General features: G+C 40.4%; 1 protein-coding gene across 5 annotated transcripts in view; it reads left to right on the top strand.

The window, feature by feature from the left end:
• Positions 1–13893, top strand: part of snx29 (sorting nexin 29) — a 175160-nt gene that overhangs the window by 126189 nt on the left and 35078 nt on the right. For all 5 annotated transcript variants that reach the window (XR_010899997.1, XR_010899996.1, XM_067429107.1 and 2 more), the window contains one exon: positions 9309–9449. Coding sequence is in view for 3 of the 5 variants with exons in the window: in XM_067429107.1 (XP_067285208.1) it covers positions 9309–9449 (141 nt within the window). In the remaining 2 variants the exon portion in view is untranslated. The remainder of the gene's footprint in view (positions 1–9308; positions 9450–13893) is intronic.

Below are 13893 nucleotides of genomic sequence, written 5' to 3'. Positions count from 1 at the left end.
TAAATTATCACTTATCAGTTCATATAAATTGTTCATATAAATGAGCGTTATTCACACAATAAAATATCCATGTAGTTTATTTATTTCACTCTTTTTACAGATTGTCATCATTTGAAGTTGAAGTGTATCTATTTGAAGTATATCACAGATACAATTAAAGGGTTAGCTCACCCAAAAATGAAATTGATGTCATTAATGACTCACCCTAATGTTGTTCCACACCCGTAAGACTGCCTTTCATCTTCGGAACACAGTTTAAGATATTTTATATTTAGTCCAAGAGCTTTTCTGTTCCTTCAATGAAAGTGTATGCACACTATACTGTCCATGTCCAGAAAAAGGGGCATTCTGTTCATTTTAGGGCACCTTTAATTAGAATCGTTTGAAGTATCGGAAATACATTTTGGTCCAAAAATAACAAAAACTACGACTTTATTCAGCATTGTCTTCTCTTCCGGGTTTGTTTTCAATCCTCAAATAAAGATGCAAACGGTTATGAATCAGCGTATGGATTCATGATTTGGATCCCCAGTGTCGCGTGATTTCAGCAGTTTGGCAGTTTGACAGGTGATCCAAATCATGAATCATAGTATAGTGTGCATACACATTCATACGCTCTCGGACTAAATATAAAATATCTTAAACTGTGTTATGAAGATGAATGGAGGTCTTACGGGTGCGGAACAACATTAGGGTGAGCCATTTATTACATAAATTTCATTTTTGGGTGAACTAACCCCTTAAATTTAGTAGCAATATTATTACTTTAAAAATGACGGAACGGAACTGTTGCTACTTGCGCAAAATGAAAACAAAGTTACACCAGCGGTGCACCATCTTAAAGTGCCGTGATTATCAGAGACACGGAGGCTACTATTGTACACATTGGATTAACTGAGGAACCAAAACAGGAAGCTTTATTTCCACCAAAGACACACCTGAAGTCATCAGTCTATAGCTGAGCCCCTAGCTCAAATATGTGAATGTTTTTTGTCGTTTAAACACCTTTTATAATGATCCTGTTAGTTGATATACCACCCAATGAGTTTGCAGTCGATCTATTTTTATCACGTAAATTCATACATTTTCCCCGAAATACAAAAAAGGGGCCGGTGAGCATGGGAGAAGAGCAAACTGTATTGTTTCATGCGCAATATGTATATGATATGAATAAAACATATAAATTGTAATTGAAAGCATTATTATTGCAGCTTCCAAAGATATTAGTGTATGGAACAAACTATGCATTCCTTTTTTATTTAGGCTAGTAATTCCTTTAAATGTCTAATGTCGTAAGTCTCTGAAACCTTAAATAAGCATTATATGGTTGAATAGTGATATATGAATATGAATAGTAATGTATGGAAAGCACTGGGTCATCAGCCAAAGTGCAGAAGCAAGTTTGAATTTATTATCAGCGACACAAACAAACCAAAATAATAGACATGACTTTCACAGGCCACATGTAAAATGAGATGAATTATTAAAAAGATTATTCACCTAAATGAGAGTTAGTGACAGTAACAGTTCAGTTTTTTCTCTTCACGCTGACATTGTCAGTTCACCTTTCTTTAATTCCAATGGAGAGATTTTGTCTTTTATTTTGTGCTGTATTTTTGGTTCAAAAGGTAGCAAAAAATAACACTTTAAAGGTCCCGTTCTTCGCGATTCAATCTTTCAAACTTTAGTTAGTGTGTAATGTTGCTGTTAGAGCATAAATAATACCTGTAAAATTATAAAGCTCAAAGTTCAATGCCAAGCCAGATATTTTATTTAACAGAAATTCCCTTTCAAAGCCTTCAGCGAACGGCCAGTTTGGACTACACCCCTGCACTTCCTTCATGAATGACATCACTAGAAACGTTTGTTGACTAACCCTCTGCCCACAAATACACGCAAAATAGGGGGCGTGGTCTTGTTGCTCTCCCACGTGGAGAAGAGTGGCATTCAGCGCTTGCATCTCCCCGTTATGGTAAGAGGCGGGACCTATCCGGGCAAAGTGCGCTAAGCTGCTGTCCAATCACAACACGGGAAGCGCTGGCCCAATCAGAACTCGTTATGTATTTCTGAAGGAGGGACTTCATAGAACAAGGAAATCATCAGGCCGTTTTTAGGACAGAGGAAAGCGCTGTACAGATAAGTCAATTGTGTGAAAAATACAATTTTTTTTTTTTTACTCGCGAAACATGAACTCTTCAAAATCTAAAGAGTGTTCATGTGATTTTTATACATTGTTGTAAAATTAATGAATGCGTGATAACCGTGATTATTTCTCAGACTATAATCGTACAAAGAAAATGCATCCCTAGTCAGTAGCATCACAGATCCCACTTGATCCCACTCACAGTCTTGCTGTTGTACTGAATATCTGTTGCTTTTATTGAAAACCTCCCAACATTCCTTGTAGCTCCACCCTAAAAATAAGCCTTTGGCCGTTCACAGCCGCACTATTATTAAATAAAACCTCACATTCGCTCCTGTGCTTATCAGTTACATATGTGTAGAGGCCAGTTAGAGGAGTGTCATGGATGGCAAGTTTGAAGCTAGTTGATGGAAAATGGGTGAAATGAACCCTGCGGGTGGTTTGTGCATTTCCATTTTTGCACAAATATCCCTTATTGAGCAAATTAGAAAACTGCACATAATTCTAGGATCGACTAAAAGACAAATCTCTCCGGGGAGCCCTCGGCATGAAGAGACCTCGGCACTCCAGCAGGCAGTGATTTGTGCACTGACAACTGTAGTTAAGCTGAATGGCTCAGTAGAGAGTGTTTGGAGTCTCTATAGGTAGAAAGAGGGTTACACTCTCTCCGTGCGATAGGGGGAGGCCACCTTATATGATTCTTCTGGAAATAGAAAGGGTCAAACCACACAGCTTTTACCACAGCTGGGCACCTGCAATTAGGCATGGTTTCAAACCAACATAAATTTCCTGGATTTCATTTACAGACAAGATTGCACGCAACACCTACAAATATGGTGTGGGGTATCTGAGCTGGAACAAAGATGAGTTTGTGTGTGTGTGTGTGTGTGTGTGTGTGTGTGTGTGTGTGTGTGTGTGTGTGTGTGTGTGTGTCGGTGGTAAATCGCCGCTAAATGCCTTTTCTCGGCATCTTGTCACATCTCCGTAAGGAACACTTCTTCTCTCAATATGGATATAATGAGATATTGTAAATGCTTTTATAGCTGGGCTAAATATTAGCATCCTCCCCCAGGCTGACATTTGCTTTTAGTATGAATCATACACTGGCTGCTCTTTTCTTTCTCCTTTCATTGTTTCTCAAAAAAAGATAAATGACTTTTCCATGATACTGTCCATAGTGGAGGTAATACAAATCTGCAAAGGCACACAAGTCTAACAGACATTTCTCCATATTACAGTAATGCCCGAATGAATAGACCAATGACTTACTTTGGCACTCACAAATTGTTATATATCATCCACACTGCTTTTACTGTATTAGATTAATTATAGCAGATTAACACTAGAAGTCCCAGAGAGCAGCCATTTGGCTTTTCTACCTATAAAACCCGCAGGACAGCCGATGGGCTGGAAGGCTTTAGGCTAATATCCTTAATCAGCTGTGAACAGTTGCTTTTGTTATGTAAACAATGTGGGGCCATGCTGAGCCACTTCAGGGAAACTTGAATCTTAGGGAGCCATCTTAGGGAGAAATCAACACACATGTGTTTTTTTTTCCTTTGTTGCTGAGATTTATTGATAAAAATAGTACAAAATAAAATAAAGAATCCAACCAACCAAAGAAACCAATAAAGAAACCAACCATTTCATACAACACGATTTTACCATCCAGCTAGGTTCATCATTGATTACCCCTTCAAAGTCGGTCAGAAAGCTTCGAGTAATCTTTGATGACCAGCTGTCCTTCAAAGACCACATCTCAAAGACAGCTCGGTCATGCAGGTATGCATTGCACAACATCAGGAAAATCAGACGGTTCCTTACGGAGCATGCAACACAGCTTCTTGTCCAAGCCCTGGTCATTTCTAGACTAGACTATTGCAATGCGCTTCTGGCTGGACTTCCATCTTGTGCAATCAAACTGCTGCAAATGATCCAGAACACTGCGGCACGTCTTGTCTTCAATGAGCCCAAAAGGGCTCATGTCACACCTCTATTCATCTCTCTGCATTGGCTACCACTCGCTGCCCGGATCAAATTCAAAGCCCTGACTCTTGCTTATGGATCTTCCACAAGCGCAGCAACCGCATACTTCGACTCACTCCTACGAGTCTACACCCCCACCAGAAGCCTTCGCTAAGCTAATGAGAGGAGGCTTGTGGTACCATCACAGAGAGGCATGAAATCCCTCTCCAGGACTTTTTCTTTCATTGTTCCTGGTTGGTGGAACGATCTTCCGTCCTCCATACGCACGACAGAATCACTCGCTTCATTCAAAAGACAGGTAAAAACTCATCTCTTCCATGAGCACTTAATCTTACATAAAAAAATAAATTAAAAAAACCCTCCCCTCTATTTCTCTTTTCTTATTCCCTTCTCTGGTTTTTGCTACTCTGAGCGGTATACAAATCTTGGTATTTAGTGCACGTTTTGTGTTTTCTTTGCCTCTTCTTGACGGATCGCTTCCTGTACTCCTGAGTTGTAAGTCGCTTTGGATAAAAGCGTCTGCTAAATGCATAAATGTAAATGTAAACCATTTGTACACATATTTACAAATAATATTAAAAAGTGAGTGAGTCCGTTCAAGCACTCACTCACAATCCTGGCACTGCCATGGTATCTCCCATCTGCATTTCCCACGTGTATCTGTAGCAGTGAACACATCGCGCAGTGGCATGATTGTTCTTGCATTGGTGTTTGACCTGACACATGGCTCTTTTTCTAGGGCTAGGTGTGGAGGGTTGTGTCCGAAGCAATTGTTCTTTTCTTGCCTTCTTCGCACACACATGAGAGTTAGCCAACTCTCTTGCAAGCTCCACCAGGAAGTCACCCATCTTTCCGACCTTCCGGTGCATGCTTGATACAGCACATGTGCATTCAGTGCTGCCATGTCAATCATGTTATAGAACACGGCAACTGGTCTGCGCTGTGTCCCTGTGCGGACAGTGTACTCCCGCACAATCTGGTCCATCACATCCATGCGCAATTTGTGGTGTTGTAAAGGGTGAGAGTGTTTGGCTTCCTTTTGGTGGTATCATCAGTCTAAAACACGCTGTGCATGCTGCTAAGAATGTAGACAGTCTTCTTCTGTTTGGCGCATACGCCGTCATACGCCGTCAGCGTAAAATTAGAAACACATAAACATAGAACCACAAAAGACCTTCAAGATATCTGAGTGGTGAATTCATTGCGATCTGTGTGTCTAGCGGATTGAGGTGTTTCCCGGCAAATCTTGTTGACTGTGCCGAGGATGGTGGTTTTCCGGCTAAAAAGTTTATGCGCAAGTGACAGCGATGTGAAGAAATTGCCCGTGGTAACATTTCTGCCCATGCCCATGTGAGACATGGTCAATCAAGTTCTCTGCTTTTAGCAGCCCTCCCTCCCCCACACATACAAACAAGCCACCAGCAACCATTCACACACACACCCCCAACCCCCCTGCAGATTGCTCAGGTAATGACCATATTTACACATGAATTGATGCTAATGATAGCCAAAAGACTAGCCAGTTAGCATCCACTTGGCTAAAGGAGGGTTACAAATCTCTGGGACTTCTAGTGTTAATGTAGTTGTTTTTGGTTTACTTATATTTCCTATTTACTAGGTATTACTTTTTGACTGGAATTTACTATGTGGCAAACACAACCACATAGCAACCGCATAGCAATGTGATAACACTAGTTAGTGTGCTTAAAGTCGTCATGAAATGAAAGGTGCGATAGTCTTTTCTTCCCTTTTGTGACATATATCCGAGTGAAACAGCTTCTCAAACAAGAACAGATGTAGGACAGGGCTTGATTTTGTCCGTCAGGAATTGATTGGATGGTTGTGGTTTGCTATTGTTGCTGTGATGCCTTGTGAGTGTCAGGTTGTCCCAAACACGCCAGTAAACATGTCATTAGAGAAGAGAAGAGAAGAGAAGAGAAGAGAAGAGAAGAGAAGAGAAGAGAAGAGAAGAGAAGAGAAGAGAAGAGAAGAGAAGAGAAGAGAAGAGAAGAGAAGAGAAGAGAAGAGAAGAGAAGAGATGTCATTGAAAAAGGGAGGGCAAGTTATCTTGATTAAAAGATTACATGGGCACATTCATTTAAAAAACATTGTGTGCAATATTCCATAAAAAAATAAGTATTGTCCATTTTGATTTCAAGGTGACTTCTAACAGCTCGGAACATTGGGCCTGTTAACAAGCTTCACGGCAGAGAGTTTTTGCCTTTTTCTTAGCATCGCTAGATTTTAATTACTAAATGAATTATTAATTAATAATTAATAATGAACTATTGAGAGCATGTGGAATTCAATTAAAATTTTCTCAACACTTGCCACTTTATTTTTGAGGATGTTGTTTTGCTTGATTGGGCTAATTCTAGAATTTCTTGACATGTTGCCATGAGCTTTCATTTTAATTGAGGTTGGTTTTATTTTTGTCAAGAAAGAGTTTTCAGTGAGAGCTGGATTTCCTCAAACACTTTTTCGTAGAATTAATTTACAATTATTGAGGGGGGAAGTGATTGCTCTTTAGAGGATGATTTGTTGCCATAAATATGTATGCTAATGAGACCGCCTCTATGGGATTATGATAGCTTTAATACACCGTCAGTTTGTCATTTTGATTTCCTTTAGTTAAGGCCATAAAACCGCTCTTGTGTGTGCGTGTATGTGTTCATCATTCTGTGTCTTAATATGATTCTGGCAGCTTCTTTGAAATATCCTCCTGATTAATATGTTTAGAGATTTTCAAGGTTTAATCATAAATAAGATTTGCATAAAGCAGTTGCTATCAAGCTAATTTGTAAAGAGAATTAAATTAAACTTTATAAAGCATCAACATCCTATATTCATGAATGCGTCAAACCAGACTGAACTCAAAGAAAGCACAAGCTATTAAAGATAATGGCTATGAGTGAAACTGTAATGGCCTGCTGCTTGTGACTAAGCCTTATTTGTTATTCTGCTCACTCTCATCTTCAGGACCCAAGACCTGCTAATGTGATTTTTACAGTCATTCAGCTTTTCACGTTTCTATTCACCCAGTGCACTATGGGCCAGAGCAGGGACCCTTTAGTTATTGTACTGGATCATGGATCGCATGGATTGTTTTTCATTAACCTATTTGGCTATGTGTGATCTTAGCATGACCCAAATGCTGCAAAAAACACAACCGTAGTTAATTAACAAGTGGCGAATGAGCTCTTGTTTGTAGATCATATGGAAAAGTCATATAACAAGTATACAACAGTGACACATTAAATAAATCAAAAGTGACAGTTAAGATATTGATAATGTTACAAAAGACTTCCCTTTAAAATAAATGCTGTTCTTTTCAAACGGCTGTCTTTCAAAGTCCCTCACACGCAATAGGATAGCGTTTCAGCCAACCATAGCAATGAAGAAGGTGAAGCGGAGCAAGTTAACATGAACACATCTACCTTTCTTAAAAATTATTTCAGTGCCATTCTTTTCTCAAAGAAAAGCTTAACAACAAGTCTACCAGAGTTGCAGCCAAAGGCGGTTCAAAAGACCGCTTTTCGTCAGCTTCTTTGTTTACAAGAAGCACGCGGAACCGTCACAACTGTCATTATGTTAAACCTGCCCACGGACTCTATACACGATGTGAATGGCCTGACCAGAGTTTGGTTTTTCCAGCTCGCAATCCAACAGAGAGTTGCTAGACTTCCCTGGCTGCAAATTATATTTGCTGCCGCTAGGGTGCATCAAGATTTCTAGGCTATTTGTTTGTATTATGATGGGGGAATTTAGTAAGAAATTTGTTTTGAACATGTAGTTATAGTATTTAGGAACATATGTTAGGCTGTGTAATTCTGTGATGACACCTACAGGGAAAGGTTCCACCCCGTGACAATGGGTTCATCCCACTAGTGTTTGGCGGGAAACTCGACTATTTAAGCCATAGTCTGAGTTTGTTTGGGGGGATGTTGCATTCTGTATACTGTGCAAAGCGATTGAAAGTTGTCTGAGGTGAGACCTGTGCTGCATCCCGATTCGCATGCTATCCGTACTAAATAGTATTCGAAAGCAGAATTAGTATATCCCAAATCGTAGTATGTTGAAAAGTGTATTCCAAAGATACCCGGATGGTCTACTAATATCTGCGCAGAATTCAAGGTGCAGATGGACGCACACTCTAAAGGCTGATATTGCCCACAACCCATTGCGAGTTAAACGAGGATTCGATTAGAACTACAAACGCGGATAATAAGTGATTATGGAGTAATAAGTAAACACACTACATGACACGTTTCCACAAAAATATTAAGCAGCACAACTTTGTTCAACATTGAAAATAATATGAAATGATCATTGAGCACAAAATGAGCATACTACAATGATTTTGAAGTATCTGCTGCAAATTCAGCTTTACCATCACAGGAATAAATTAAATTTTAAAATATTAAAAATAACTGTTTACTATTTTAATATATTTTAATATTCACATTGCTGTTTAAATTCGATCAAATAAATACAGCCTTCATGAGCATAAGACTTATTTCAAAAACATTTTAAAAGTTGGACAGATCCCAAACTTTTGTCCCAAATACTATTGTTACAGACTGTAAGCTCTTGCATGAACAAGACAGTTTGAAAGTTACTTAGACTGGAAAACATTAAGGCCATTTGGATTGTTTTGACATCTAGTTTGCATGCATGATTTTTCTCAGGTGGTGATTGCACTGACGGTGTGACACCAGTAGTCTCAGAACAGCCTGAGTTTGACACTGTCAGTGTGGCTTCGCGGGTGCTAACGTTCTGTCAGAGTCTAACCTCTCATGAGATTCTGCTACTAAAGCCAGGCGTACAGAGTCTCTGCTCTGCATCCCCGGTGGACTTTCTGCTGTCTGTTCGAAAGACTTAAGTGTGCCGCTTCTCTGTGATCAGAGGTCTTGCTTGAGTAAATCGAGCCAGACGCCTCTGTCCTGCTCTGAAGGAGAAAGCGAGGCGTGAAAATAGCATCCCTCTCCTCATATCGCCCTCCTCTTCCTTGTGTTGTTGTCCCTGCAGTGCACTTTTCTCACAGTCTCTTGTGTCTGTTTGACTACAGCACCATGGGAGACCTGGTTTATTACAGATGCAAATAATAATAATGTGAAAAATATCACATCTGATACTCCTCAGTCTAACTAGTGACATTTTATGCATTGTATCTTTTCAGGTGTACATTCGAATCCTGGACAATGAGTGGAATGTGTACCGGCGCTATGCTGAGTTCAGGACGCTGCACAATTACCTGCGTCCGCAATTCCCACAAGTTGACACCTTTCATTTCCCACCTAAAAAAGCCATCGGCAACAAGGTATGTAACAGCTTTTTTTTTTCTCTCTATAATGGCAGTTTCTCTTTTTCCCTCATTCTTCTAGCCTGACGTGGTCATACTCAATTCTAGTCAGAATATGAGTCTGAAACTGCTCCATTGGGCTGTGATTATAGGGCGTGTTTCAACCGAACCAGGAAGGACCTTAATTGGATTGACCTACAACTAGGGATGGGTACCAAAAACCAGTATTAAACGGGCCCGGGGGTGAATTTTGAAAGACCGTTGTTTCGATAAGCTCGGACGTTATCGGTTCTGCTGCCGGTACTTTCGAAAATTCATACATAGAGAGAGAGAGAGACGCAAACGACAGCCGAGGACAGAACCAAACATTCAAACATAGCCTGATTTTATTTTAGATTTTGTCTTCCAAAGATTCATAATAATATTTTATGTCTAGCGCAACTTAATTCCCTTTGCAGCAGTAGCCAACGCTGCCATTTCTCCATAAAACTCAAATGCAATGACAGAATCAGCACGATCAGTGATTGTTGTAAAATACAGTCTAGCTACTGTTGGTAAATTGTGGGACGCGTTTTATAATAAAAAGAGCGATTAAAAGCACAAAAATGTGCACAAGAGACTGTTCCCAAGTCGGAGCGTGCTCTGAAGCAGTCCGCAACGAGACGAGCAAATTACACTTTCGGTTTCACACTCGCATCTAAACTATCAAATGTACACAAACATGTCAAAATGACCAGCTAGGAGAGTCTCGTAAACACAACACAGTTTGTGTCTAAAATGGACGTAGTTATTATGGATATAGTCGGGAGAAAATGTAGTGCATCTGCCTATTATCAGTCGCCTATAGATCTGCACATCTGTCTTAAAGAGGCAGCAATGTAAATAAACATCTCATTGAGAGTCATGTTAAAATGCCCATATTTACAGCAGAAAATCATGTTTACAGCCTGGTACAAATTGTGTTTTTGGTGTTATGGCTAATGTTGCCCTACATGACAACTGTGAGGGGGGTGAATTTTTGTCAATTATTTCATTTACATTATATAAAGCCTTAAAGTTGTTCATAATTAAAGATGGGGTAAGTGTTATTTCAAAACCGTTTTAGAAAAAGGACTCGGGCCGAGTGTAAATAACAAACTTTTAGCCAATCAGCAGGTAAGGGGCGTGTCTATGGTAAGAAGAGAGGCTCAGTGCACAACATTATTTAAAACACACTAGTCACTTGTTGTTTACTTATGTTTACTTATGCACCGATAGCCAACAAGCAGTTTTACTCACCACCTGCTTCCAACGCATGACTGTGAACCTTTATCGTTGGGGCCGCGAATCCATCCTTCACCATTAGACGAACTACAAATCCTGGCACTTGTTTATAAAAACAGTTGTCGTTGAAATGCAGGGAATAAACAAAAACACTTGCACAACTCTGTTGCTACTCCAGAAAAAAAAAAATCCATCCACAATCCCCTTAACACTGGGTTTTTTGGGAAGCTGTACAGGGTTGTCTTGCTCTGACAACCAAAAACACACTACTTTGGTTACATTGTTGATTTGGTGAAGTCCTGAGACTGTACCCTAACACCGAGCAAAGCACATTAATGGTGTGCATTTGCTCTCTTGCTCTGGTTGCTTGTTTGCCCTTCCGGGAGAAAAGCCCATATGACCGATTAAAGGACATTCCGCTCGTTGACATCAAGTAGATCCATACTCGAAAAAAGCTTTCCAAAACTTGTGAGAAACCGGAAGTATTTTTGGCACAGAAATACTCCATCAAATGTCCAACTTAATGTAAACATTCTGCAAAGTTGTAAAGTATAAAGTGCTTGATAAATAAGGTTTATAAAAGTAATTTGAACCTCAATCAATAATTCCAACACGTCATCTTGTAACACATTTGCGGACAACTTAACCATACCCTCAAATTATTAATTATTGATGTATATATTAAAATATGCTAAATTATTAATATTACATTTACATTTAATAATTTAGCAGACGCTTTTATCCAAAGCAACTTACAAAAAAAGGGAGATCAATAGAAGCAACGAAACAAACAAGGCCAACAACCTGTAAGAGCTGTAAGAAGTCTCAGTTATTTAAGCACAGTACACAAACTTTTTGTTTTTGTTTTTTGGACAAAAACAAAATTTAATGGATAGTTAAGTGCTATTTTTTATTGGTCAGGTGCAATTGGAAGAGATGTGTCTTAAGATGTTTTTTAAAAATGGCTACAGACTCAGCAGCACGAATTGAGATCGGCAGTTCATTCCACCAGGTGGAAAAATGTCAGTGAGAGTGCCTCTTTGCGATGGAACCACGAGGCGTCGCTCACTTGCAGAACGCAAGCTTCTGGAGGGTGTGTAAGTCTGAACAAGCGAGTTTAGGTATATTGGTGCAGAGCCAGTGGTTGCTTTGTAGGCAAGAACCAGTGCCTTGAATTTGATGCGAGCAGCCATTGGCAACCAGTGCAGTCTGATGAAGAGAGGCGTAACATGAGCTCTCTTCGGCTCATTAAAGACCACTCTCGCCGCTGCATTCTGGATCAGCTGCAAGGGTTTGATAGTGCATGCTGGAAGCCCAGCCAGAAGAGCATTACAATAGTCCAGTCTGGAGAGAACGAGAGCTTGAACCAGGAGTTGTGCAGCCTGTTCTGATAGGAAGGGTCTAATCTTTCTAATGTTGTATAAAGCAAATCTGCAGGACCGGGCTGTTGCAGTAATGTGGTGACGTTTAACTGGCCATCAATCACAACTCCAAGGTTCCTGGCTGTCCTGGATGGAGTTATGGTTGATGAACCAAGCTGAATGGAGAAATGTTGATGAAGTGCTGGGTTGGTTGAGACAACAAGTAATTCTATCTTTGCAAGATTGAGTTGAAGGTGATGCTCCTTCATCCAGTCAGAAATGTCTGTCAGACAGGCAGCGATACGAACACTGACTGTAGGATCATCTGGTTGAAATGAGAAGTAGAGTTGAATGTCATCAGCATAGCAGTGATAGGAGAAGCCGTGTTTCTGAATGACAGCCTAATGATGACATGTAGATGGAGAAGAGAAGTGGTCCAAGCACTGAGCCCTGGGGAACCCCAGTAGCTATATGATGTGACTTAGGCCCCGTCCACACGGAGACGCGTTTAGCTGTATATGTATATATTTTGTACCCTATCAGCGTTTTTGTCCACACGGATCCGGCATTTTAGAAGCATGAATCCAATATTTTTCGAAACCGGGTCCCAAAGTGGGTAAATCTGAAAACGATCATCTTCCGTCTTCGTGTGTATAGCGAATCCGTATATTTTCTGAAACGGTGATGTCATCACACTACGTCCAGCACGGTGAAAGAGTTAAGGGATACAACTACGGGCACTGGGCATGCGCACATCAATATTTCGTCATTTAATTACCGTATCTGCATTATTGTAAGGGTATGTTTTGGGTTGGGGTAGGTGTAGGCATTAATAAAACACATCTGTTAAGTAGCAAATGTATTTATTGTTATTTAATTGTGAGATTTTTTGGCTCACCTCCGACCACTGCTATACCCCTTCTAGCCACAACTCTTCTTCTCCGTTTTTAGTGTATTTCTGTGGCAGAATTACAGCGCCACACACTGGCCTGGCATGCAAACTACATCGTTTTTAGTCCGTTTTCTTAATCCCATGTGGACGCAGATATTTCTTGAAACGAGGAAAAAAAAAGATCGGATTAGGAAAGCGCTGGCTTCGTGTGGACGAGGCCTTAGACAATTCACCTCTCCATGACACCCTGTAGGACCTATCTGAGAGGTAAGACCTGAACCACTGGAGAGCAGTTCCCGAGATACCCATCCTCTTAAGTCTTGACAGGAGGATCAAGTGGTTAACTGTGTCAAAAGCAGCAGACAGATCCAACAGGATGAGCACTGAGGATTTGGAAGCTGCTTTTGCCAGTCTCAGTGCCTCAGTTACAGAGAGCAAGGCAGTCTCAGTCGAGTGGACGCTTTTGAAGCTGGATTGGTTGTTGTCCAGGAGGTTGTTCTGTTCAAGAAACACAGAGAGTTGATTCAACACAACTCACTCAAGTGTCTTTGCAACGAAAGGCAGAAGTGATACCGGTCTGTAGTTTTCTAAAAGTGCTAGATTCAGAGAGGGTTTCTTAAGCAGTGGGGTTACCCGAGCCTGCTTAAATGCTGTGGGAAAGTTTCCTGTGTGAAGAGAAGTGTTGACAATGTGAGTGAGTGCAGGAGTGATTGAAGAAAAAATGGCCTGAAGGAGGTGAGTGGGTATAGGATCAAGTGGGCAGGTAGTAGGGTGATTGGAAAGGATGAGTTTAGAAATATCTGCCTCGGAGAGCGAAGAGAAGGGTGGAAGCGTGTTTGTGTTAGTTGTTGAGATGTGCGTGTCAGTTTGTGGTGAGGAGAACTGGTTGTTGATGAGGGATGTTTTGTTTGTAAAAAAATTATGCAAAGTCATCAGCTATAAGAGT

This window comes from Pseudorasbora parva, chromosome 21 (genome assembly GCF_024679245.1).
Source record: "Pseudorasbora parva isolate DD20220531a chromosome 21, ASM2467924v1, whole genome shotgun sequence".
Taxonomy (NCBI): domain Eukaryota; kingdom Metazoa; phylum Chordata; class Actinopteri; order Cypriniformes; family Gobionidae; genus Pseudorasbora; species Pseudorasbora parva.
This window is presented reverse-complemented; position numbering and strand designations above follow the sequence as displayed.